The sequence below is a fragment of the Argiope bruennichi genome, chromosome 4, assembly GCF_947563725.1.
Source record: "Argiope bruennichi chromosome 4, qqArgBrue1.1, whole genome shotgun sequence".
NCBI lineage: Eukaryota > Metazoa > Arthropoda > Arachnida > Araneae > Araneidae > Argiope > Argiope bruennichi.
Window position 1 is genome coordinate 104,279,553 of NC_079154.1, and position 26,810 is coordinate 104,306,362.

Genomic DNA, 26,810 nt, shown 5'->3' on the forward strand with positions numbered 1-26,810 from the left:
GCTTGTAGCTGTAAAGTATGAATTTAAGTCATTAATGTGGAAAGGAAATCTTACATTTCTTTGTTATATTTCACAAAATTTAATGCAGTGAAAAACAATATTTAAACCTAAGAAAGTCAATACAAATGCATAACAAACTATGTTCCGAATAGATCGATAAGAACAACATACAGGACGGACCTTTCCCCCCTCTCACTCTGTATATTGTAAAACAATATGAAAAGTGGAAACAAATTGTCAAACTTATCGAACAATGTTGCTCACCAGGGAATGAAATAAAAGCGGGTAGCAAGAGGAATTGTAGCATTTTCTGCATCGCGAAAGTACGCGCAATGATATATATATATATGTGTGTGTGTGTGTGCGTGCGTGCGTGTGTGTGTGTGTAATTAAATTTAGATGTTTGAAAAAATAAATTATTGCATACAAAGGACTACCATAGTTAGTTTTCATTAAATAAATAACATGCATTAAAATAAAAAAATATATGAAACAAACTATATTATATTAAGTATGCATATTTTATAATTTACATACTTTTAATATCATCATATAAACAAAATTGTTAACCCTCTTTAAGCAGCCAAAACAAGTTTAATATGATTTGCCGTTTATCATTCAGGCATATTGAATTTTTAAATTAGAATAATTTAAATAACAATGTAATAATCTAAATAAAATATAAAATAATTTTATTTTATTTAAAGTAATAATATTTCTTTCAAATTAAAGAAATAATATTAAATTATGGCATTAAAATTCAATGCTAAAGTTTTTGGATTTAACATATCGGGAAGCAAACAAAAGTCAATCAATAATCAAAATTATGTACGATATAATGATCAATCAAAGTTATTTTAATTCATATTTAAATATTTAAAAAACAAAAATAAATATAAATTTTATTAATTGCAATGTATCTTATATCATTTCCCCACAGTTTCCTATAGAATAATATTCCATTACACCAGCAATAAAAGAAAAATGAATATAAGTTTCTTTCTTTGTATTTTAGCACATGAAATCGTGTGATAAAATTGCATTCATTTATTGCATTTTTAAATGCCTGTTTAATGAAATTTGCCCATGCTATTATCAGAAATTTATTTAAATTAACTAAAAAAAAGTAGCTTTGAATCAGTGAAATTATATTTTTTAAATGAATGGGCTTTTACACAACGTATGGGATTTTCTGATATTATGCAAGTAAAATCCGTTGCAGTATTATTCCTTTTTTAATATGTAATTCGTATCTAAGGGAATATAATAAATAAACACGTATATCAAAGAATAAAGAATATGTTTATATATTTGTTTTGTATATTTATAAAATATTATACTGTTATAAAGAAACCATAATTGTATTGTTAAAAACTATACAGCCGTAATTTTTGAATAAACGCATAAGAATTCCGTTTAACTACTAGGTATTTTTAGATCTAGAAGCCAAATTCATTAAAACCTCATTATTTTCTTCTTTCTATTCAAAAAGAACTATGAAGCTTTTCATCTATTCTATTATATCAATTTCAGGAAAAAATGTTTTTTAAAATCTAAAGTTAGTTGAACTTTTTCTTATTTACCTTTATTTAAGTTTCTTTCATAGATAAATTGTAGTTCTCACTTTCTTAATAAACTTATTTATCTGTATAGAAAATTTTCACAAAACAAAAGTGAATTTTCCTAGCTTTGAATTAATTTCTTAAATCGAATTCAGTATTGAAATTTTTATTTAAAATAGTGTTTTAATATATATATGTATATGCTATCATGAAATGATATTCAATTATACCAAAAAATTAAAATTGCAAAACCTTAAATTAAAAGAAAATAAGTTTTCAGTTAAATTTGGCAGTAATAATCCCATTTCCATCGGCTGCTCAAACAAGATGTTTTTTCCTAATATTATAATTGTAATATTTAATGTATTTACTTTATTATATAATAAATGTTTAAATACTGCACATTTTCATGCTTTCTGTTTATTATATCTTTTAGCTATAATACGATAAGTAATATTGATTGGTGTAGGACATGAAATTCATCCATTTTATTTACTCGTGTAAAATAATTTCTTATAACACCAGATGGCAGCACAGCTAATTTGAATATATATATTTGCTTTCAGGTAGATTTGTAACGATTTGGAGGTTAACTGTACAAAAATACAGCTTTGAAATTCTTTCATTAATGGATCCATAAAATTGTTTTTCACTTTCTAATTGATTTCTAAAAAATCTCATAAATGTTTTTAGTAACTCTTGTTATCTGTAAGATGTACTTTTTTAAGAAAGAAAAGATTAAGCACTTACCTATTGACATCCACATTTGTTGTTTCTAAAATTCCACGAGCACGGTCCAATTGTTTGTGCTCCACAGCAGCAAATAATGCTGAAACAATGCAATAAAAAGTTATTTGTAAGGTAGCAGTTACAAAATAACAAATCAGGAAAGACAATATAAAACTGAAATAAGTTCGAGTGTGTTATATAGTGAGTAATTCGCCAGTTGCAGTTGATTCATTAAAAATAAATCTCCAAAAAATAAAGACCGACATCTTAGTATATATTGTGAAGGACATATTAGGTTATGGAAATTTTGATAATAGGGCTTAAATATCATTAGAAGTGTAAAAAAGTTAGGCAATGATCATTTTCACAGAATTATATTTAATAAGAGTATTAATGTGCTAAAATTAAAGAATAAAATAGTTAATAATTTTAAGAAGGTTATTATACTTTTAAATAAATTTTATAGTTAAACAATTAATAGTAGATAAATTTATTTGATTTAGAGAATAAAAAGAATGAAGAGAATCTTCAAAATATTAAATTTGATTCTTTATTTGAATTAACTGTCTCTAATATAAAATCAAAATCTTGTATCCAGTGTAAACTAAATTTTATGGCTCAGAATACCTAAACAGAATTTTTTAAATTCAGTTACATTGTATTTGTATTTATTCTCATATTTTATTTTGATTTAATATTTGAGATATTTAAATTTTCATATAATATTTTAAAAGTGAAAAGTAAAATGGTATAAAATCTTTTTAGCATGAAAGAACCTAAAGAAGCAACTATATCGAATTATATCTCGATTGCATTTTAAAATACATAGCAAAATATATCTAATCTAGAATTTATTGAGAAAAACTATATCGAAATTCCAAAAATTCAATACGATACATTTTTTGTAAGCTTAGCATAGAGTTTTAAAGTCACATACATTTTTTATGATCCATTAGTTGAGGAGTTTCTGAATCAAGAAAGAAATATTAGATATTTAAAGAATATATTGAATACAAAAACAACATAGAAAGAAGAACATTAAATATTGGGATACAGATTTGGAAGATTTGAAACCAAATACATGGTATAAGATGTTCTACAATGTAAAAATTACCTTGAAGATCAATATTGAACTTATTGTATTTTTCAAGCTTTTTTCGCTCTGCTTTCGTGAGGGGACTAGAATCGATAATTCTTTCCAAACTTCCTTGGCGAGATCCTGTGAATTAAATATGGAACATTTTATTGTAGTATAAATAAAATATTTGCTGACATTAAATATAGGTAACCTACACAAAATACTGTCTTTATATTCTTAAAAATTATATGTAATTCGAATTCATATTATATGAATAACAAAAAAATTCATTTAAAAATAAAATTATGATCTAAAAATTTAAAAAAGTAATTATATTTTTATCTAGAATTATATATTTTTATTAAAGCAATTTTTTTAATAAAAATGATGCATTTAATTTAATGTAATAATGCATTTAATTTAATGTAATAATGCATTTAATTTAATGTAAATAATGTTTTCATCTTTATTATTATTTAGCAATGATAAAAGAAAGTAAAATTTCTTTGACAAGGTATCTTCATTCTTTAAACTATCTTCGGTATTATCTTGGTTTTTTTTATTATGTATTTTATTTAAAACCATCAATTTAGATGTTTACCTTCAACCGAGAGATTATGATAAAATTTCTATTCTTTAAACTATCTTCGGTATTATCTTGGTTTTTGTATTCTGTACTTTATTTAAAATTATCGACGACATCCTTGCATAGGGGTAGCGCGTCTTCCCCGTGATCTGGTCGTCCCGGCTTCGAATCCCGTTTCGGGCATGGTTGTTCTTCATCTGTGTTCTATTTGCGAGGTGTGTGAATGTGCCCACTTGAAAAAAGGGTTGTGCAAGCGAATGTGTGAGTTTCATCTTCATATGAGCTAGAAGTCAGACTTCTGCCCTCTGGTGCTCAGGGGTCTTTATCCTTAGAAGCTACTGCACCCCCTTTCCGTGGTAACGTGGACACGACATCACCATCATCATTTAAAGTCATCAGTTTAAATGTTTGCCTTCAACCGAGAAATTTTAATAAAATGTTGCTATATGGAGGTATTTTCTTCTTTAAACTATCTTCGGCATTATCTTGGTTTTTGTATTCTGTACTTTATTTAAAGTCATCCATTTAAATTTTGCCTTCAACCAAGATATTTTAATAAGATGACGTTATATGGAAAAATAAAACTTGTGAAATTCTTACTTAAATTTTGTGTATCATTCTTTAAAGGGAACTCCCGTGTCTAAACAAAATTTAGACATTCTTTAACGAATGTCTAAATTTTGATAGAAGAAAAGAAGATGCTTTTTTATTCATTTTCATCATTGATATCATCTTCCAAATATTTTTTGCCCAATAAAAATGTCATTTCTTCCATATTTATTACATTACATTTGTATTAAGTTGGCATTGTTTAGCGACTTCCAATTCTTGAAACGTATTATATGGATGCCATGTTAAACGATGGTTGCATACATACAGCAACAAATATCAATGGAATGAAGGGGAAATTTGATTATTTTATCAGTATTCATTAGAAATTTACATCTCTTAAAAACTTACTAATGTTAAACAAAACATTAAGATCATGATGTTTGTTTTCTTAAATGTAATTAGCAATATATTTTGGTGTTTCAAAACAATAGCTTTCTGCTTGTGTTCTAAAGAAATCTATTTCCAAGAACAAGAATATTATATGAACATAGACAAGAAATGTTTACGAGGAGCTTATAATGTTATTATAAAATAATAATAATAAAAAAAAATACAAAAAATATTTCTACTTAAGACTGAATGAAAAAACAGGATTTTTTTACTTAAGAAAAAATAAAATATGAGCATTTGTATCATATAATCACATTTAAATTTAAATTTATAACCATCAATTCTTATTTTTCCTCTTAAATTCAAAAACAGGTAACAAAGACATGTCTCTGATAAATTTATTTTTATGAACGCTTTGATGAGGGTTTTAAATAGAATTAATCAAACGTTAAATAGAAGGTTAAAACAATTAACAAAAAAATATCATAATAAATCTTCTAAACACTAAATAACAAATTAGAACATCACACAAAACAAAAAGGTAATTGAAATGATTTAATCAAAGGATTCTCTCTGAACAAAATTACTATTTTTTTAATTCCGTATTCATAAATACCAGGGAAACGCATTTTTAAGATTTATCAAATTTCAGCTACCGGGCGGAAAGTTGATTTCAATTCAATGTTTCAAAAGCATTTGTAATATTGTGAATAACTTATCTAAAATCATAAATTTTGAAAAAGAATTCGGATTATAGACAATGGCATTTATTTTTAATAGAGTGAGATATTTTATCTTTGGAGAAAATAAAAATTAAAAATATTTGACTATTTATGCCTAAAACAATGCATTTAAAGAACGATGCATTTCAAGGTTTGTTTAACATAATTTTTAGTCTCAATTAAAGCTTTTATTTAATTTAATTTTTAAAGCTCCAAAAGTTTTTATTGTTATAATTTTTGTCTCATACACTTGTGTTTATTAAAGTATAAATGATTTAAATCACTCAATAAAATACTTTCCTTAATTTACCTGATAGTTCAATATAGCTGTTGATAAATAAATTTTTCTATTTATTTATGATTTTTTTAAGCAACGTTCAGATTTTTCTCTTCAAAATTAGACCTTTAAAACAAATAAATTTTATTATTATTAATTTTTAATTTTTATATCATTGAAATGTATTGAAATGCTTATCTCCATCTAATAACAATTAATGCATAGGTGTAAATAAATAGTTTCAAACATGCTTTCCATTTAATTCTATGCTTTAAAATAATGAAATTCATTTTCTTTATATTTCTTATATGAAAAAATATAAAGAAAATATAATAAATATAAATTTATGAAAATAATATAAATAATATAAATTTATGAAAAAAAGTTTATATAATTGATATATCTTTTACAATGATTAGTTTTATTACATTCCTTAAAATCGCTTTAAATAATAATTATTGTTAACATAATTTTCATTTATAGAAATTTTTATGTGTTTTAGATAAATTTTTATGAACCCATTGCAAAAAAAAAAAAAAAAAAAAAAAATAATCTTACCAACAACAAATTTATTGCAGCTAAAAGTTTTGTAAAATTGAAGTTTATATATTGATGAAATATTAACATTCTTTTACAAATGCGCTTTTGATTTTTTAGAATAATAAGACATACGCTCAAAAAGATTAAAAAGATACGATGCGAATTTAATCTTATATGTTCTATGCATTTGTGTGCAAATACAAAAGCTAAATAAAAAAAAATCAGAATAAATAAGCACCATGTATGCAAAAGCATTCCAAGTCATTTTGTATATTTTAAAAGGTGCTTATTCAATACTCACAAGCAAAAGAGAAAACAGAAATAATCGTCTGCTATATATTAATCAAACATCTGGCAAGGAAAAAATAAAAATTATTTTATATTATGAAAAAAAGAAATTAAAATTTCTTACCGATGAAATGCTATAGATTGCGTCTTATTTTGAATTTATCTTACATACTTTCATGATTTGTACTTGTAGGAATTTAATGAAAAGTTATCTTTTTTCACCCCCAGAATAAATAAGCCAAATGATTAAAAGTATTCTAAGTTACTTTTCCCCTTCGTTTTGAAACATGTTCTTCTTGTGTTCTGTTTATTCAGAAATATCGTGTTTATTTCTTAAACGAAAATAAATAGCTTACATTCAATTAATCAAATATTTATCATGCACATAAAGTAAAAAATGTTGACATAGAAATCCTTGCGCAAAGCGGCAAAAGACAAACTTCGAGAATTATCGAGTGATTTCTCTTATCTTTTCTACTTCATATTCTCGTGGTTTCTTACTATTTTAATCAGCAGACGACTCTGCAGATTCGCAAACTCAGTGAAAAGTCCTGAAGTGCAGTGAAGTGAGAAAGACCGAGCTCTCTCTTTTTCACTTGGAATTCTTTTCTCTTTAAGAAGGTTGATACGCTTTATATTTCTTTTTTTTTCTCACTTTGTGCAGCGTCAAATAAGGAAAAAAAAAATAAGGAAAAGGAAAAGCTACAAAAATGAATTCTGAGGAAGGAAATAGTTTTGTTGAACATTCATTTTCTTGTCCCGTTACATTTGCGTGCTTTCGTTTATGAAATGAAGAGAGGATTTATTTTTATCCACCAGATATTTTGTGGAAGAAGATTTTTATTTTCTTCTGTACAAAAGCGAATTTCGTGTTTCTTTCAATGTAATAGGAGACGTCTTTTATTTCATAAACGGCTCACTTAAGCCAAGGGAAAAAAAATGGCTTTCGTTTATGTTACTGCCGTTCACACCTGGAATGATCGATTTTTTTGAATGTAAATGGTTTTTGGTAAATGCTTTTCGTGCAGAATGCATCAAAAATAAAACAGATGAATGACTTTATGGAATCGCAATAAACAGAAATTCACGAATAAGATCAACACATTTGCGATGTAAATGATTTGTGTTATCAAAATGTATTATTTTGAATAAATGTAGGAATATTTTAAAATGCAATAAATATTTAGTTATGAAATAAAAATTTTGATTCTGTTTTATTATCTTTCAGCTCATAGTTTTGCATATAGACATTATTCACACCTCAAAATTATATATTTTTTGCATAAATGTGAAAAAGAGAAAGACAATTTTCGGGAAAAATTATATATAGTAAAGGCTTTCGAATCGTGGCCCAGTGGATAATGTCTAAATTGTTAGAATTAAGTATATACTTACAATTGGTACCTTTTCCATTGTTAAATTTTATTCCATTACAGTTTTTTTTTAATTTTAATTATTTTGAAAAAAATATTTCTCAAGTATATTTTGCAACAATTTTTTTAAACATTTTTTTTTGGTTACTGGATTTATGCATGCACTTTCCCTCTGCTGTATAATTTACGATTAAATTTTAAAACGAAACTGATGATGATTTAAGCCTAAAACATTATAATGCTCCAATATCTATTTGAATTTCGAATTTCTTCTTCTTTATAGATGCTTCATGGCAATATATGAAAATATATTTAAGCACTAACTCAACGAGATATATTCACGGTTCTTCTAAAGGCAGAATAATAATTGATTAAAATATTTTTAATAAGCAAAATTTGCAAATTATAAAATATTTTGGGAAGAAAACTTATATATCTAAAAAAAACTCTAAAGTATCAGCGAAATAATAATAATAAAAAAAAACATGAGATATTTCAGTAGCAAAAGGCCAGATATTACTGAAATGTATCATTTTTATATTATATTTTAATTATTATAATGACATGCAACTTTTATAAAATCAAAACTATAAACCATAAAATTACATGATTTTATTCCCATATATCTCTTCATGTAATACGATAGAATGAGTGGAATTGTATAAATTGTTTTTTAAGCAGCTAAGAGAAAGCATACTTAGCTTTTATGAATATGTGAATATGATTTAGCTGCTCTTAAAGCTTGCTAATATATTCTATGGAAGTGATAAATATCTACCATTGTAAAGAATAAAAAAAAATTTAAGAACAATAATTTTACGAATTCAGTCATTATTCTCGATATTTTCAAACAATCTGATTTACTTTTGAAAATGAAGAAAGGATTCATATTAATAATTAATTTATATTTTAATAGTTAACTTATACTACAAGTGAGAATTAGATAAAATCTTCACGGTTTTCGAAAATTTGATATTTGAAAACTTTGTTATTTTAAAAATATTGAAACATTTTTAATTTAAATAATTTTATTTTAGTTTATTTAATTTATTTATTTTATCACGAAATAGTATTATTATCATTTTAAATAGTGTAGAAAAGTTTATAGAAAAATGTAGATAATATGTAAAAATTAGAAACTTATGAATAATCAATGCATAGATTTCAGTATTTTTAAAGTGGATTTAACAATCAATTCATTTTAAACAATGTCTAAAAATGGAAATAATATGTACAAAATAAATAATTAAAATAATATAAAAAATGAAAGCAAATAAATTCATTAATTAAGATGGCACATTATTACATTTCTATATTTTTCGTCTTTTCATTTTATTTTCCTATTTTATGTTATTTTTAAAATCTTCTTTTTCTAAAATAAAAGTCTTTGCAATCGGGAATTTACTAGAAAAGCAAAGTATTAAATGAAATTTCATTCATGGCTTTGCTAAAAATAAAATCTTTTGCCTACACGTGCAGTTTATACATTGTATTAAGAAAAAATAAACCACGAAAAATGGACGTAATGGATGCAATAGTATAATTTTAGAGCATTAACGGAGTATAATTTTTTTTTAATCAAACGATTTTTTTTCTACTGAAATGTTGCCGACTAATGAATATGAAACATATTTAGTTAATTCTTACTTTATCTCTCTTCTTTCTTGCTTTCATTACACTTTAATTAAAAGTCTTAACAATTAAATACTGGATAATTTATTTCACCATAAAAACACCCATTAATTCCTTTAAGGCGGCATTTTTTTCCTGGAAACCAACGGTGTTTAAGCCTTTATTGCAATGGTGTGAATACTTTCATTTTGCGTGGTTAAAATCAATAAATCTTCGCCAAGAAGAAGCAAGCAAAAAAAGCAGAAGATTTCGTATTCGGTTTCTGTGCCAAACGATTTTTTTTTCCTCTAAAAATGTTCGGTGTTGCAAGATTTGCATGTTGATTTGTTTCTTAACGCAAAGTCTTCGGGGAAGTATTGTTTTGCTTTCTATTTATAGCTACTCCCTCATTGCGTTCCATCGATATTCGGAATATAAGCAGCTTCGAGATGTGTGTGTGTCTTGCGCAGGGATGCTGTGAGAGTGTTCTTCTTCTAAGAAAATGGGATCATATTTTATCTGTCCGAAATCCAGCTTCTCAAATCTTTCTCTGTAAAAGAATAGACTGGAGAAGAAAAATATAGAGAAAAGAAAAGAGTGAATAGACCTTTTCATGCTCCCAAAGAGCGAAGGAGTTATATACTAGACTGGTATATTTGCCAGCGTTTTGCTATATGAAGCAAAACTCGAGTTTGTTTTTGTGAGAAATACTGTTTAAAGATACATTAAATATTTAAAAGAGAAATACGGGAATGGTTTCCACAAAACTTTCTCGCAAAATCTCAAATAAATGTGTCATGCCAGAGAACGCCTTACATAGCATTGGTGTACAATAATTACAAAATATTAGCTTTTGGTGTAAATTTAATATTTTTATTGAATTTATTGTGTCATCCTAGACGTGTTTTTTTGTGATTAACTCCTAGCATGTGGTTAATAATATCCTATGGTTGAGTTTGTGCTTTAGGCATGTTTTTCACAATCAATTGAAACAAAGACATGGCATAAAACTGCACTTGTAGTCACGACATCCCATACTTAATTTGATATATTTAAATCATTGCGTTTTTGAAATATCGTATTTATATATATTAGAAAATTCACAACTACAGATGGCCAACCCTTTGTTGGATATCGCTCAATATTCGATACGCGTCTATACTAAAGATGTTAAATCTCTGTACCGAATTTTATCTATCTAGTTCCCTTTGTTTTGTATTTATCATGCTTATTTATATTCGAACAGCCGGGCAGACAGTCTTCCTTTGAGCTGATTTTGCTAAAAATTTGATAGAAATCTGCAAATTTGACTTGTATACCAAATTTTACCTGTCTAGCTCAAAGAGATTTTGATTTATCTTCGTCATAGATAGAGACGGACATTCTCTAAAAATGTATTTTTCGAACTCAAGGAAGTCTGAAACGTAAAAATTCGTCAAAATATCGATTTCGAAATTTTTGACGATTACTATATTTTCTCTGTACTACGTATACAAGAAAGTAAAAAAGAATATTCGCAATTATATTCCAAAGCGTTGTAACTTAATAACGTTTAAAAACGTTATTCATTTTATCGTCTGTGTTTCTATAATAATATTTCGTCCTTCTTTCTAAATAAAATTCGTAAAATTATATCAAAATAATATCGATTGTCAGATATTTCTATAACATTTGAAACAAAATTATGCAAGCGATATAATTTGTCACAATAAAATAAAAAATTAGAAAAAATTTTTAAATGCAAAATTGCTAATCTTTTGAATTAAAGATTGCATTTTGTAAACCAAATTCGTAATTAAATAGTCTGCATGCTCTATCACATCAGTCATGGTATAAAAAGTTTCCAAACTATTCAAATCATTTGACGGAAAAAATGAATAGATCTTTTCATGCTCTAAAGGACAGAAGTATTTCTGAAGTATACGTTTCAGTTTTTTCTAAACAAAACTTAGATGACAGTTTCTTTTTAAAAATCGGGAGTTACGGGAGGGGGGATAAAATAAATTGTTTTCGAACAAAAGACTTGTTGAATCTCCAGTCCGAAGCACCGAAACATAAGAATGTTATCCCGTTAAAATTATTATTTATTTTTTCGTCGGCTTTTCTTTGATAGTATTTCGTCGTCGTTTCTAAACCAAGTTTAAAAAGTCTTAAAGTTATATAAAAATACACAATATGTAGGATTCTTCCAATAAATTTCAAAAAAATCAAACAGGCGTGTAAAAGCAAATCCTGAGAATTCAACATTTTTAAAATGTAAATTTACTTACGAAAAATTAGAAATGTAAGTTTTGAATCAAAGATAAAGCTGTGAAAGACGATTTTGGAGTTAAACAGTCTACTGAGCATTTTAGTAACGTTTGCATGACAAAAATTTATTGCAGCGGTCGTTGCATTAAGAAAGATTTATTGAGGTGTCTGCTAAAGATTTATTTAGATGTCAGAAAAATTGCACCGAAACAAAAATTGATAATATTTAAAAGCCAATGTTTTGAGTTTTGGCTTGGCCAGCAATTTTTATTTCGAGATATGAAATATTTTTAAGCTATACATGAAGCAAAGATAGATTTTAGTTCATAATGAATTAAAAATTTAAAATAAATAAATAAAAGTTAGATAAAACTGTTAAAATTTGCGATAGCAAATTTCAAGTCATCATGTGAGAACATTATTTTTTAAGTCACTTGGTATCAACCAGACAGGAAAACATCCTGTTCTCACATGATTCATATTTCGCAATCACCAACATTTAGCAAAGCTATGGTTTTTGACTATTTCAGAATCAATCGAATTCTAAAAATATTTCGTTGAGGACAGAATTTTTTTTTCATGCAAAAACAAGTTTAAACATGCTTTAAACAGTCACGTGACTATCAGATTATGAGAAATTGATGCCTTAAAAAAGATTTAAGAGAGTTTAAGTTCAAAAAATTTATATATATATATATATATATATATATATATATATATATATATATATATATATATATATATATATATATATATATATATATATATATATATATATATATTCTTCGCTGCTTCGCGTTCATTCCCGTTTTCTTCTCTGTGATTTTTCCGGCCATAACTTCTTACGAACCTGCTCTTTATTGGCCATATCAGAGAATCCGGTACATGGCAGACATTCACACCAAGTTGTAACTTTTTGTTGGCGATAAGTCATCAAATGTGACAACCTTTTTTTTAAAATTATTTTCCAGTAACCCGAAAAACGAAAAATTGATGCCCCAAAAGCGATAAATCGCCAATTTTCTGTACGTGCATTTTGAGGCTTCAAAAACCCCGAACCAAAACAACATCATGTTCTCACATGATAACAAGACGTTCGTAAAACACCAAATTCAGTAGTAGCTATGAGTCAAACGAATGTAAAATATTTTGAATTTCTTCTGTATGACATATGGAATTAATTGATAGAATAAATCGTTATCATGCTGACGCCTTGATTCGATAACAAAAATGAATAAATAAAAGTATATTTTATAAGATTTCGGAAATCGAGTAGTTTGAAATACAATATTATGCCAATGCAATATCAGATTTGAAAAGTTTTCATTCGATTTATATTTTTTTTTCGAAAATAAAACTTATAAATTTCTGTTTTTATACGAAATCAATTGATGATATGTTAAAGAATTCTTAAAAATAGGTTATATTTCTTTTGTTTTTATGAATTTAAATCCTCAGTATTTCATATTAATTTTCAATCACTTATTTTATGAATTTTTCATTCACTTCTGACTTGTAAGCGAGGTAAAAGAAGGGTAAAAGATTATCAAAAGTTTATCGAAAATGGTTATGGTTAAGGGGGAAAAACGCTTTAATTTACTCTAAATAAACAAAACAAACAAACAAAAAAAAAACAGCACAGTATATTTCCTTTCATTTGCGATAGATGGCGATACTTATGATGCTGCATAACATTACAAAGAATTCGCATATTTTTACATTATATAATTTAAAAATTTCACAGAAATTTTCGTAACTGTCCATAAATAGAATTTTTAGAGAATTAATGTGTATTAAATGAATGAGATAAGTAAAGTTTTCTTAGCTTGTCGAATTATAATTAATATATTTTAATAGTTTGTTAAATATTTTTCTTAATAAAAGAAAGTTTATCATTTCATAATGGAAATTTTAAAATTCCTGCATGCTACGAAAGTAATCAGGTAATGGGATCGATTACGTGCATCAAATAATTAATTTTCAAAATTGCAGCTAGTTACATGGATACGGATTTTAATTTAAATGATTGCCACTTTTTGAAAACTCTTTGTTTTTCTTATTATCGTAATTAATGTAATGGAAATGAAATGCAAAAATGAAAATTTAATCATATTATTTAAGGAAATTAAATAATAAATAAATTTGAATAAACTGCATTGATTTAAATTAAGGATATAATTTTTTACAAATAATATAGGAAAACTTATGAAGTTTGTTAATTTGTGACTATGAGATCTTAAAGGAAATTCTTGCATTTTAAAACAGTTTAGTTAAACATTTATGAAAAAAAAATGTAAATCATACAAGTAACTAAATTAGTATTATTTTACATAGATATTTTATATATACATGCATACTAATAATATTTTTTTATAGCTTTAATCAAAAATAATAAAAAACTTTCAAAATTAAATCAGAAGAGTTTTTAAAATATATTTACGAGAAATAACTCGTAATGCTATTTGAAGTTGGAGTAGTATCAATCATTAAAAGTATAATTTGTGATATGTATGAATTTTCGTTCTTATCCTATTTATCTTTTTTATTTTTCGTCATCGTAAATAAGGAATTTAAATTAAAAATTTAATTGAATTTCTACTGCAATGTCTTCACGTCTCGTATTATATAATCTTGCAACCAAGACGACATGTTTCACTTCATTTTTAAATTCTAATTAAATAAAGAGTGTCGTAAAATTAATTTTTAATTAAGGTTAATAATCAATAAATTAAGATTTTATTTTGCCACCTTTCGTGTAGTAAAGCGTTGGCAACTCTATTAAAAATACTCATTTGGCAACTGATTATTTAGGGTTAGTAAAAATTGAATGTTTCACGATAGAACAACGTGTTTTCATTGTTGAATAATATTTCAAAAATAATGAAAGTCTGGCTGTCACAATTCAAAAATTTGAGAATTGGCCCTCTAGATCTTGTAATTTAACACCACTGGATTTTTTAAGGGGTTATTTGCTGTCAAAGGTCTGTGCCAACAAGCACACAAGCACCCGTGCATTGAAGGAGGAAATTCAATGCTGCATCAACGAAATTCAGCCACATTTATGCAAAATGGTAATTGAAGATTTTGACAAAAGAGTGAGTATGTGCCAGAAAAGTGATGCTATGAGGCCATTTGTCCTCTGTATTACCCTGTGGTGGATTGGTATGGACGAGAATAGAGCCTGGGACCTTGTGGTTCGCAGCCCAGTAACATGACCACAATACAAAAGCAATTGCCCTTGTAGCATAGCTATTAACTGGCTTATAAGCTTTCACCACAACCCCATATATATAACCCTATCATGTATACTTTACGATTCAATAAGAAATTAAAATTAAAGAAACAAAACTGAGCTTTCTATTTAATTCAAATCTTGCGTTAACACGATGTTCTATCGAGTAACGTTCCATTTTTACTAACTCTAAACTATTAACTGTCAATGGTTTTTTTTAATATGGTTGCCAACACTTTACTGAACGAATGGTGGCGAATTGAAACCTTGCGTTAATTTTGGGACATCTTTAATAATATTCAAATATATCATCCATAGAAATTTATTTTTTCATTCAAATTTAGGATATTTTTTCCCAACATTTTTAAAAATGCTTCAAATTACACTCACAAAAATTTTTTTTGCTGAAGTATTTTATTAGTTTGGATTTTATATTGTAAAATTGTATGAAACAGACAAATATATATCCTGGATTGTTTTATCATTCGGAATGATTGGTTTGTAGGTATCATCCCCAAAAGTTTACTTGAAAACAAATTAAGCCTATGGGGATAAAGATTAAAAAAACTCCCACAGTTTTAGATAACATATGAATTACAAATACAAAAGAAAAGAAATGAACAGAAAATTTATTAAACTAAGCTGTTGACGCCAGCGTCTAGTTTATAGGTCTATTATAATTCGTGACTGTGGTGTAACCGAACGCGTACCACTCTTCCGTTTTCGCTTTATTTAAGAAGTCAATTTATATTCACCAACTCCAAAGCAATTTTCAATCCGCTTAAATTACGCATTAGCCTGATTTTAAAGTCAAAGTGTCGCCTTTTAAAAATGTGTTTTGTTTCCTGCTTTCATTTATTTTCGAGGCGAAGAATAGAATTTGAAAGTTATCTTTATTTTTTGATATTTTACAATATTATAATTTTTTAAAATATTTATTTACAAATTTTTTAAAAATGACTTTTTATCCATACTTTTTTCGAAAAAAATATTTCTTCAAGATTTTATTTTATTTAAAAAGTATTTTAATTTTGATGATTTCGAAATAATTTAAAAGAAATTTAATGAAATTTATGTTCCAAATTATAACCAAATTTCATTCTACTAGTTCAGAGACTTTTGAGTTATATCGTTCACAGACAGAAAAACATAATTTTGAAAATGTGGAGATACGTCAAAATATTGAGGTCGAATTTTTCGACGATTCATTACTTCTTTTTTTTGTATAATTCAAATATGAGAAAATAAATAAGAAAAAGAATGCACAGTTTTTTTGAAGCTTTGAAAGTATTACGAATAAAACGTTTGCAGAATTAGTGTGAGTCTTGGATAATTAAGATTAATAGAAACGATAAAAAGTGCAAAATATGCAAATTTAGAAATTTTATTAATAGTAATTTTGTAGGATAATATTGATATTGGATTTAATCTCAAATATTGAAAAATATGGAACATCAAATTGAACACAGACGAAATAATTAAGATTTAAGTTTAGAAAATTGTCACAAATGGATGCAGTTAAAAAGCTTTTTTAATTAATAATTCGAAAGTTTTATCAAATAACATATTACCATGTTTTTTGAAAAATTAAGAAAGATTTTGATTCATTTATATTTCTCTTATCTTTATATAACTGAGTTATAATTAATTTAATAAAATAAAAACTGTACTTTTGTTCTTAAATGAAGTTCTTGAGGTGCATATAATATCCAGAATATCCATTCACAATTACAAACAGCTTATTCATTACATTTATGAAAGATACCATAGAATCCTTTATTGTTCTTTCAAAATATAAATTTCCCCAAAAGTAGCGTTTTATTCCAATTAAGAGTTTGAACAATAAGAAATTGTATAAGTTTAATCTGTAATTTAATTTGAAGAAAAGAATACAGTGAATTAAGAAAATGGTATCTACGAAAACTTTAGTGATTTCTTTAATTTACTCTATGGACAAACTTTAGAATACAGAGATTTAGTTTATTTTAAATCTTTATTTTAGGCAGCTTAGACAATCGGAAAAAAGCCTTGTAGTCTTTTTTGTTACTACTCTTAAAGAATCTAGTGATTGTACTTATTCCCTTAATTATTTGAATTTTTTTTTCTCCTGCTGTTCGGAAAAAAAATTATTTATTTTGAATTTTTAGATCTCCCTTCTTTCTACTCTGTTTTTCCTTTTTCCTTTTCCTTTCCTTTCTTTGTCTTATCTTGTCTGTTTAAATTCTCCTTAAAGCAAGTCTTTTTATCTTTCTAAACGACGTGATTGTTTAAAACTGATTCTTAAGATTCACTTTTAAGATTAAAATGGACCTTTTACAATAGTGCAAAAGAAAGACATTGTTTTCATTTAATGCAAATTAGCAAATCAAAGTAATTATAATAATGAGAGATTTACTGAAATATTCTATTACGACTGTCTTGGAATTCGAAAGAATGAAATATATCTAAATTAAAAACTCGATTATTGCATAAAATAAATCAATCAGAATCTAAATAACTTATCTTTAATCTATATTGTTTTTATGAAAACATGCATAGATTAAAGGAGCTTTTTATTACCTTCAATCGAGTATTTCTTAAGAAACAAATATTTATATTTTAGAATAAACGTTGCTATATTTTTAATGCAGAATTTGAAGCATATTATAATAAATAACTCTCTTGACCCTTTATTTAACGACAGTCATTTAAAGTACTGTTTAAATCCGGCTGATATTTTCATAATTTGACTATTTTTTCTAAGTGCATTTGAAAGAACATGAAGAAAGTATTTCCAATAAAAGGCAGAAGATCTCAATTAAAAATAAAATTAAAATATGCTTATTACTAATTAAATTAACTAAAATATTTTAATTAATTAAAACATTTTTTTACTTCTTTTTCCTACGTTTATTCTTTACCAATACTTAACTAATGGTTTAAAAATAAATTTGAAAAAATGGCGATAAAATAATTCGGTAAATAAAATGAAATAAAATATTAAAGTTCTGCTGAAGAATTAACTATTCCTTTACTAGTGGTATAGAGACCAAATAATGTAAATGTCGTTAGAAATGCCATTAGAAATTTTTTTCCCACTGTAATTTCTTATCTACGAAGTATTTTATAATCTTTTATATTAAATGATTTCAATCATGAATTAAATGAATAAGGAAAATTGGGTATGGATTGACATAATTTTATACGAAACAAAATAATGATCACGTTATTTTTAAAACACTTTTTGATAACTTGATTTTAAAGTACTTCAGAAAATTTGAAAAAGTATATAGTTTTTAAGGATAACTTTAATATTAATAATATTTTATTTATTTAAATCTAAATAAGCTACACTGGTTTTGAAGAAAATGGCTCTCTTTTCTCTGTCGTTTTGCCAAAAAAAGGATTTTTTTCAATATTTAGTTTTACTGATTCAGAATCCTTACAGGATTAAGTAAAAAATAATATTTTCGAGTTTTAGTGAGCTCTGTTCTTTTTGAATCAGTTTGCCGAATGTTCAACTATAAGGTTTCTTTAACTATTATAAGTTTTGTTATATAAAATAGAATTCTATATAAAAGCGCAGAGATTGTTACAGAAAAATGTTTAAAAATATTTTCTCCAATCTATATTATTTTATTTGAAAACATATATTTATATACTGAATTATTTTATATCTTGGAAATTATATGCAAGTAATATCAAATTAATTTTCTAAAACTTGAATAGATTTATTATAGAGCATTTGGAAATTTCAAAATGTGAAATATTTTTGACAAACTTAGAAAATAATTTTTGCTTAAAAATTTATAATAGAAAAAAAAACCAAACAAACCTTGTTTCATTTTTTAAATCTTGAATAGATTTATTATAGAACATTTGGAAATTTCAAAATGTGAAATATTTTTGACAAACTTAGAAAATACATTTTGCTTAAAAGTTAGTATAAATAGAAAAAAAAATTGTTTCACATGAAATTTGTATTCTTGTCATCTGAATAATCAATTGCTCGAAAATAGAGTTTGCTGTTTAACGAATGAAGTTTTCTTACATGAACGATACAATATGGCCCAATATGTACACGATATAACTTGGTAAAAAAAAGCAAAGTTAAAAAGATTATTATTTTTTCTTTTGAAAGCAAATTTTGCAATTTCCTTTTAATGTACAAAAATTTTGTTAGAAACAAAGCTTTTGTTCGTTTTCCATAGATATTTTAATTATTCCTAGTAATTAGAAGTTTTTCGACAGTTTCGGAAATTAATAAATAAAAATTTTACTAAAGACAGAACATTTGTCATTGTGTAATTATAACCTGTTAATAAGCAATTAAAAATAAAGGCTAATTGCGACAAAGAATATGGTAAAATATAATTAATTACAAAATGAATAATAAATATTAATTAATCAATTATAGTTTTGTGAATATTAAGAACTTTTCAGAAAAAAATATCGAAATAAATTTAGAAAGAAATTATGTAAGTACACAATTCTAGCATTTAAAAAAGCTTTTGAATGAAAAGATAAGGACTCAAAATGAACATGTCTTTCTTCTAAGTTATAATGCACTTATAAACATACATTAAAATATAAAGGATATTTTTTTTTCTGAACAAATTAAAATAATTTAATAGTAAATTACAGAGAAGAAAAATAAATAAGAACTACTTTCATTTAAGGACATGAGATTAGGGAAGATATGACTTAATTTGAAAAAGAAATACAGGCAACCTAAAACTAGTTATGCCAAGTTAAAAAATTTTCTGAGTATTTTTTTATACATGCATATAATAAAAGTCTCTTTATTTGAATAATATAATATGCCATTATGTTTTTGTATGGGATTCTAAGAAATATATCAGATTCATTACAATTGATGCAAAATATTTTGCCCTAAAATCGTAAGCAAGAATGAAGCAGGTAAAAACAAACTGATATTTCATCAAATATGATTTAACCAAAATTTTCAATGAATTATTAGTTTTTTTTTTTATTTACGGCAAATAGAAATTATGCCAATCATAAAAATTAAGGAAATATTTCCATAGAATTGTGGCTTCATCCAAGAAAATAAATCCTATTCTTTTTATACTTTATTTTTCTTTGTTGACCAAATTAATGTTTTAAAATAAAAAGATGTCATAATTTTTTTATTTTTTTTAAATTAGAAAAACATTTAGACATTTTAAAGAGTTTCATCTCATTCAAGCAACATTTCCTGTTTATAAAAATCAAAATTGGTGGAAAAATGCTTTTTTTAAGATATATGTTAAACTTTTTACAGCCTTTCGTGGTAACACAAAGTTATTTTATCTAAAAAGAAGTTAAGTCATTACTCAAAGGCAAGATTGGATGAAGATTTCATTAAGATGTAGGGGAATTTTAAAAGGCGCCCTGGGCAAACACAAAATCTCATATATCATCTCACATTACTTTGCATCAGAAAAAAATTAGGTAATTAAAAAATCATTAAGCCCGCAGTCCTCAACTTTTTTGCTATTAGGGTCTCAGATTTTTATGTAATTTTAATGGTCCCTTCAACTCAATACACTATTTTGTTTAATTTTTTTCCATTTTTTAAACAATTTTTGAAATTTTAATATTCTAATTTCATAATAGCTTCCATATTGCTTATATGAATATGAGACTGAAAAATAGAATAGAAAACAAAGACAGCTATCATTATTATAATTTAAAAGGGTGGAAAATATCATAATTTCGAAATAACACTTCATAATAGTTTTCATATGAATAAGAAATGAAAAAAGAAGAGAAAACAAAGACTGCTATGATTATTATGATTTAAAAGCTTGGAAAATACCAAAATTTCAAAACAGCACAGACATTTAAATTGATTGGCAAAATCAAAGAACCAATCTCCAAGCCTAACCCATTGATCCAATTTTGCAAGTTTTTATTTTAAATGAACACCGATGGCACCTAAATAATGATTGTATGTCTTGTATTATTCTCTAATTTAGGGAGATCTGCAAAATAAAGTTCAAAGAAAGTCTCAAACCTTAAGAACTGGAGAAATTCTCTCAATTTTGTTAATCTGTTAATTTCATTACTTTGCAATTATAACTAACCAATCAAAATTTTATGTTCATTGGGTAAGTATAATTTAAAATAATATTTTTGTTGTGATAAAATGTAGTTAATCAGATTTGATGACAAGGCTGTGTTATTGTTATCAAAATCTTAATGCAAATGTCTACTTTCTCGTAATAAATTATTCTGTGATAAATAAGAAAATAAATTTGTCATAACTTTATTAAAAATCAGTTTTTCAAATTACTTCCACTTAATAAACCAAAATAAAAGTATTGATGACAAAGTTAATCGATATTCTTAAATTATAACCAATTCATTCATCTATTTTTAAGAGTGATATTTCATTTCTAACAAAATGTATTATTTTTAAGATATTATTTTATATTTTCTTATAATTTTTTTTCACATTTCCACCCAATACTCTCCTACAATCATTTTTCTTGAAATTATATCAATTTAAACTGAATAAAATTAGATTGATTACAAGACTAAAATTAAAATTCATGTATAATTTATCGATCATTTTATAAAACACGAATATTAGGTTTAAATAAAGAACGTAGATTTTAAGAATGGAAGTCTACTACAATAAATGCTCCAAATTTAATTGATTGCAGCTATTATTCCAAAATAACATGGGTAAAGAATAAAAAAATTACACTCGAGTTTAAAGACAGACCGAAAAAAGAAATTATATATAAAAAAAAAAAAAATGAGAGATTGCATTGCAGTAAAAAAACGTCGGTCACAAAAGATCGATTTCGATAAATAATTTTATCTAGCATATATATATATAAAAAAAGAGCAAGACCATCTTACAGGAGAGTTTTTTTTAAAACTTTAACGTATATTCCACTTTGAAGTTTATTTAATTTGCAATTCTGAGAGACTAAAACCCTTCTTTTTTCGAACCTGTGATAAAAAAATGAATAAATAAAAGGAGCAATGGTCTCGCAGAAGCCATAATAAAGCCCCCAGACGCCACTTGGGTCCAAGCATTTGCATTTTTACTTGATTGTTTCTCAGATTTTGTCTGAATTTAAGATAATTTCTGCAGATAAAAAAATATTGAATAGGCATTTTTTGTATAAAATATTCATCGGATACCACACTGACATAAAACTATATTGTTACAAGACATATTCTACTTTAAATTCTTGGGATTAAAACAGAATTAAAACGCTATATTTTTTTTTACTTATGAAAGCATAATTGTGAATTCAAATTTAATTATATTTACTCGAGATCGCTTTCATCTTGAATTTTATTAATTTCATTTCAACAAAGAATAATTCTCTTTTTAACAATTTATTCTGTGTTTATATTAATAGTTTGTTTTGAATTGATATAAACATTTTATTTATTATATGCATTATAATTAATGTTATCGAGAAAATGGAGTTAAATTAAAGGCGAGGAAACGACTATGCAAGCTAAAAATAATTTTCTTTTATAATTTACGGTTTATTATCCATTTTGTGAATTATTGTTATTATTCTTTATAGGCTCTTTTAAATTTATTCATTTTTATACTTATCAAATAATGGTTTTGAATGAAATTCCAGGAAAAAAAAACGAAGCTAAACAGTTTTCTTTTCAATTTCCTTGGTTTTCTTCTTTTTGTATAAGATTTCAAAGTATCTTTAAAAAAACGGATTTCTCCTGCATTTATTTAAACTGGAAAAGGAAATAGCTATACAAAAATGGTGCCTTAAAGAAGGTAAAGAGAGTGTTTTAATAATTAAGACATTGTGTAATATATGAATATATGAATTTTTTTATATATGAATTCGAATATTTTGAATATTTTTTTTATGAAATACCAGCATTAAAGGAAAAAAATTCTTATTATTTTCTTTTTCAAAATATTTCATAAAATCCTCCAGACATTAAGTAAATGCTATATTTCGATTCATTTTTAAAACAATAGTTGTAATGTTAAATTTCCTAATTGAATCAACTAAAAATATCAGTTCTTCAATCTCCCCCACCAAAAAAAAAAAAAAAAAACTTTTCTTGGCAGATATTCTGATAACCTTTAGCATGAAAATTATGAAATTATTATTCATTTTTTTAAAAAACATTTTTAGTTTAAACCAAAAAAAAAAAACAATATGTAAACTTACAAAACTCTTTGCTTTAAAAACTAAATTATAATAAGTTAAAAATTAAAAAAAGTGAAAATGAATAAAGAAAAAATTATCTGAAAGAAAACTGATATAAAGTGAGGTAAGATATTATAAAGAAAAGCGTACAAGCTTAAAAAAAGGAGTATAATCAAATTAAATACGGATAAAATGTATATTAAAGAAAATGTCGACATTTTTTTTTTCTTTAGACGAATAATCTTTTTTTGTTATATTGAAAATATTCTACAATTTATTTCCATTGTAACATTAATATCTCCTCGTTATCTTTCAATTATTATGATCCTTTATATTTTGTTATTTATGCTTGTTAAATTATTATCATTTTCTAAGTGCCATATTACATTAAATTAAATCATATTCTTCTATTTTATTCATGCTCAAATTAAAAAAAAAACCCACTGACAACAGACCAATTATTTTTTTCCTTTTAATAGTTTTCATAAAATCCTCATTTCGACTGCTTTTATTTCTTTGTAGTAGTTGGAAAAAAATATGGTCACGGGAATGAATAGAACGAGAAAATCACTCGGATTTTTAAAGAATTCGATTTTAGAGTAGAGAGGGGAGGTGGAGGAGGAATTTCAAACCTGAATTCGAAAGTATTCGGAGGAAAAGAAACCGCAGAGAGCTTCTGTATTTTGAAGGGGATTTTGAGTTTCAAGCTCACCATTTTGTTTTTGAAATTGCCGGAAGAAGACAATGTTTCTTGTTTTGAAGGAACAGGCAGGTTTAAATGTAATACCTTTATCCTTAGAACTATCTGACATTATTTCTACATTAATTGTAAGGGGGCTTTAAAGTTGCTTATGGTAAGTATTAAGATTGGAATAATTTATGCATAGAATGAAATTAAATACTACGACATCTTTTTGTCATGCATATCCCCATTACAGTGATACATATAAAAATAATTAAGTAATCATTTATGATATTAATAGCATTTGTGGTCGTTAAAACTTTTCCCTTTAAAAAATATTCTCTAAGGAGGAACCATATAGGTTTTTTTTTCAACATCATACAATTTCTTTTTTAATTCTAGAATGATAACATCAAGAATGAAATCATTCTCTTCTTTGTGATAATCTTGAATGTGAATCTGAAGTCTTATATCAAAGTATCCTATGTCGAAAACCACGTACACTGGAAAACACATGGAAATTTTTAATTAACAGCACGCTAGCAATATGTGGTTATTTTCTGACAACATGTAACAACAGCATGTGTTGAAGATTACAACAATTTCTGCATATGACTTTTTAAAGTATTTTTCATCAATAAAATGTCTCTAGAAATTTGATATACGACATTTAAATATAGCTGTGATGATAAAAATATAAATGAGTGCTACATGTCTTATCTTTACAAAATTTTCTAAAAGCAACAAGCAAAAAAAAATAGTATTTTGGGAGAATCTTAAATCACGTACATTCTCGGAAAGAATTAGAGCCTTAATTCTATAGCTAAGCATGCTTTAAATTACTTTTGCATATTGAAGTGTTTTAACATTCAAACGATGTAAAATATTTGATAAAAATACTAAAACAACTGGCCATTTCGTCTACCATTTGAATGACTGGAAATAAAAATATATACCTTTCTTTTTTATACCTTATTTTCAAAACAAAAATAATTTTCAATGTTAATGTTAACACAAGTTCATGCGTCTAATATAAATCCTTCGACATAAAAACCCACAAGTGAAATGTAAGATAAGTATTATTTTTTTATGAAGAACCTTTTTTAAAAAGTGAAATTAAAGGAACACCGAAAAAAATAAGGACAGATTTGTCCACAAGACAAATATTTTTTAGTTTCTAAGACCCGTTATAATTTAAAGGACAAGTATGAAGCATATTCTTTTCAGAAATAACGAAATTAAAAATTACAACTCCCAAAATAGGAATTATTTGAAGCAAAAAAAGGCAAAAGGATACAAAAAATTCGATTTCAAAACATTAAATACAATTTTAAATAGAATAATCAGGTGATAATTGAAAAAAAAATTGTAATATAAAAAAAATCTGAAAAGTTCAGATGAGATTAAATAGAAATGTCCAGATGGAAAAAAATAAATAATGACTGGACATAAGTTCATTTGGAAATAAGGAAATAAATATATAAGACGAAAATTAAAAAAATAGGGAAACTAGTTCTTAACAAAAGTTTTACCGACTTGCACCCATTCTTGTCATAATTCTGAAAGGTAATAAAAAATTAACATAAAAATAATATTTTTAATAAATTTTATTAAAGTATACATATTTTAATTAAAACTTTCAAATAAAAAAAATTTAAAGGCAGCAATGGTTGAAACATAGAAACTCACGGAAAATCGAAACCATTATTTATTATATAAAATATGAAAAACGTTTACCAAATCAAAACAGAAACGGAATAATTACAAATCACGCAATTATTTAAAATATGCAAAGCAAAAAAAAAAAAAAAAAATGACGATTGTGATTGGAGAAAATTAAGCGCATAGCTCGACCAATCACATTCTCTCCTGTCAAAAACACACGACATGTTAAACGGAACATTTCTATTTCGGCATCAAGTTCAGATAAAATGAGATCTCTGTTAAATTAAGCTATTAGTAATAACAGACGCACTTGATGTTTTTTTTCCATCTATTATTTTTGCATGTCAGATTACTTTAGAGAAATACCAATAAAATCTTCATCAATCATAGTAATTGAATTCCTGACAAAATATGGCTGAGTCATGATATTATGTTTTTATTCGTTTTCAAAATGTTTTCAAATATTTATTTTTGTTGCAGAGAAAATAGGTAATAGACAACGAAATATTAAGAAGTAAAGGGAAATAGGTTTCGTAAAGTTTTTATTTTTTATTTTAATACAATTATACTTTCATGTTGCTTTATTTCTATTTAGTATTTGTTGTGTTTGACGACTAGCTCTTTATAAGGAATCTTAGTTATATTTAATTTCGGTTAAGTCTTCCACATACAACTTCATAACCATGATTCCGTGATATAGGTAGACATTAAAGCCGTATTATTTTAATTATATTATATATGTTTTATTTTTTATGTGCATGATCTTTTCAAATGGATACCGGTTCTATGACACTATGGCCCTATTAAAAACGTAAATGTATGATTCATCTATCGTCTAAATTTCCTAGTATTTTAAATTGATTTTTTAATTCAATTTGCAAATTAATAAATTATTAAACAGAATACTTCTGTTTTCGATTTCAAAATGATAGAAAACGATTAAATGTTGTTGAAACAATGAAAATTTGAATTTTATGGTAACAATACAATGTATTGTTGGAAATAAGGCAAAAATATTTTTAAAAATTACCAAAATTTAGAAAAATTTGCAAGACTATTAAATTGACATCATTAACAAAATAATTTTTTACAATTTCCAATGATGTAAAATTCAAAATAGTTTAATAATAATTTC

General features: G+C 25.4%; 1 protein-coding gene across 4 annotated transcripts in view; it reads right to left on the reverse strand.

Moving 5' to 3' along the window:
- Positions 1–26,810, reverse strand: part of LOC129965744 (ankyrin repeat and fibronectin type-III domain-containing protein 1-like) — a 619,339-nt gene that overhangs the window by 118,816 nt on the left and 473,713 nt on the right. For all 4 annotated transcript variants that reach the window (XM_056079892.1, XM_056079893.1, XM_056079895.1 and 1 more), the window contains 2 exons: positions 3,406–3,510; positions 2,313–2,391 (listed from right to left, as the gene is read on the reverse strand). In XM_056079892.1, the coding sequence (XP_055935867.1) occupies positions 2,313–2,391; positions 3,406–3,510 (184 nt within the window). The remainder of the gene's footprint in view (positions 1–2,312; positions 2,392–3,405; positions 3,511–26,810) is intronic.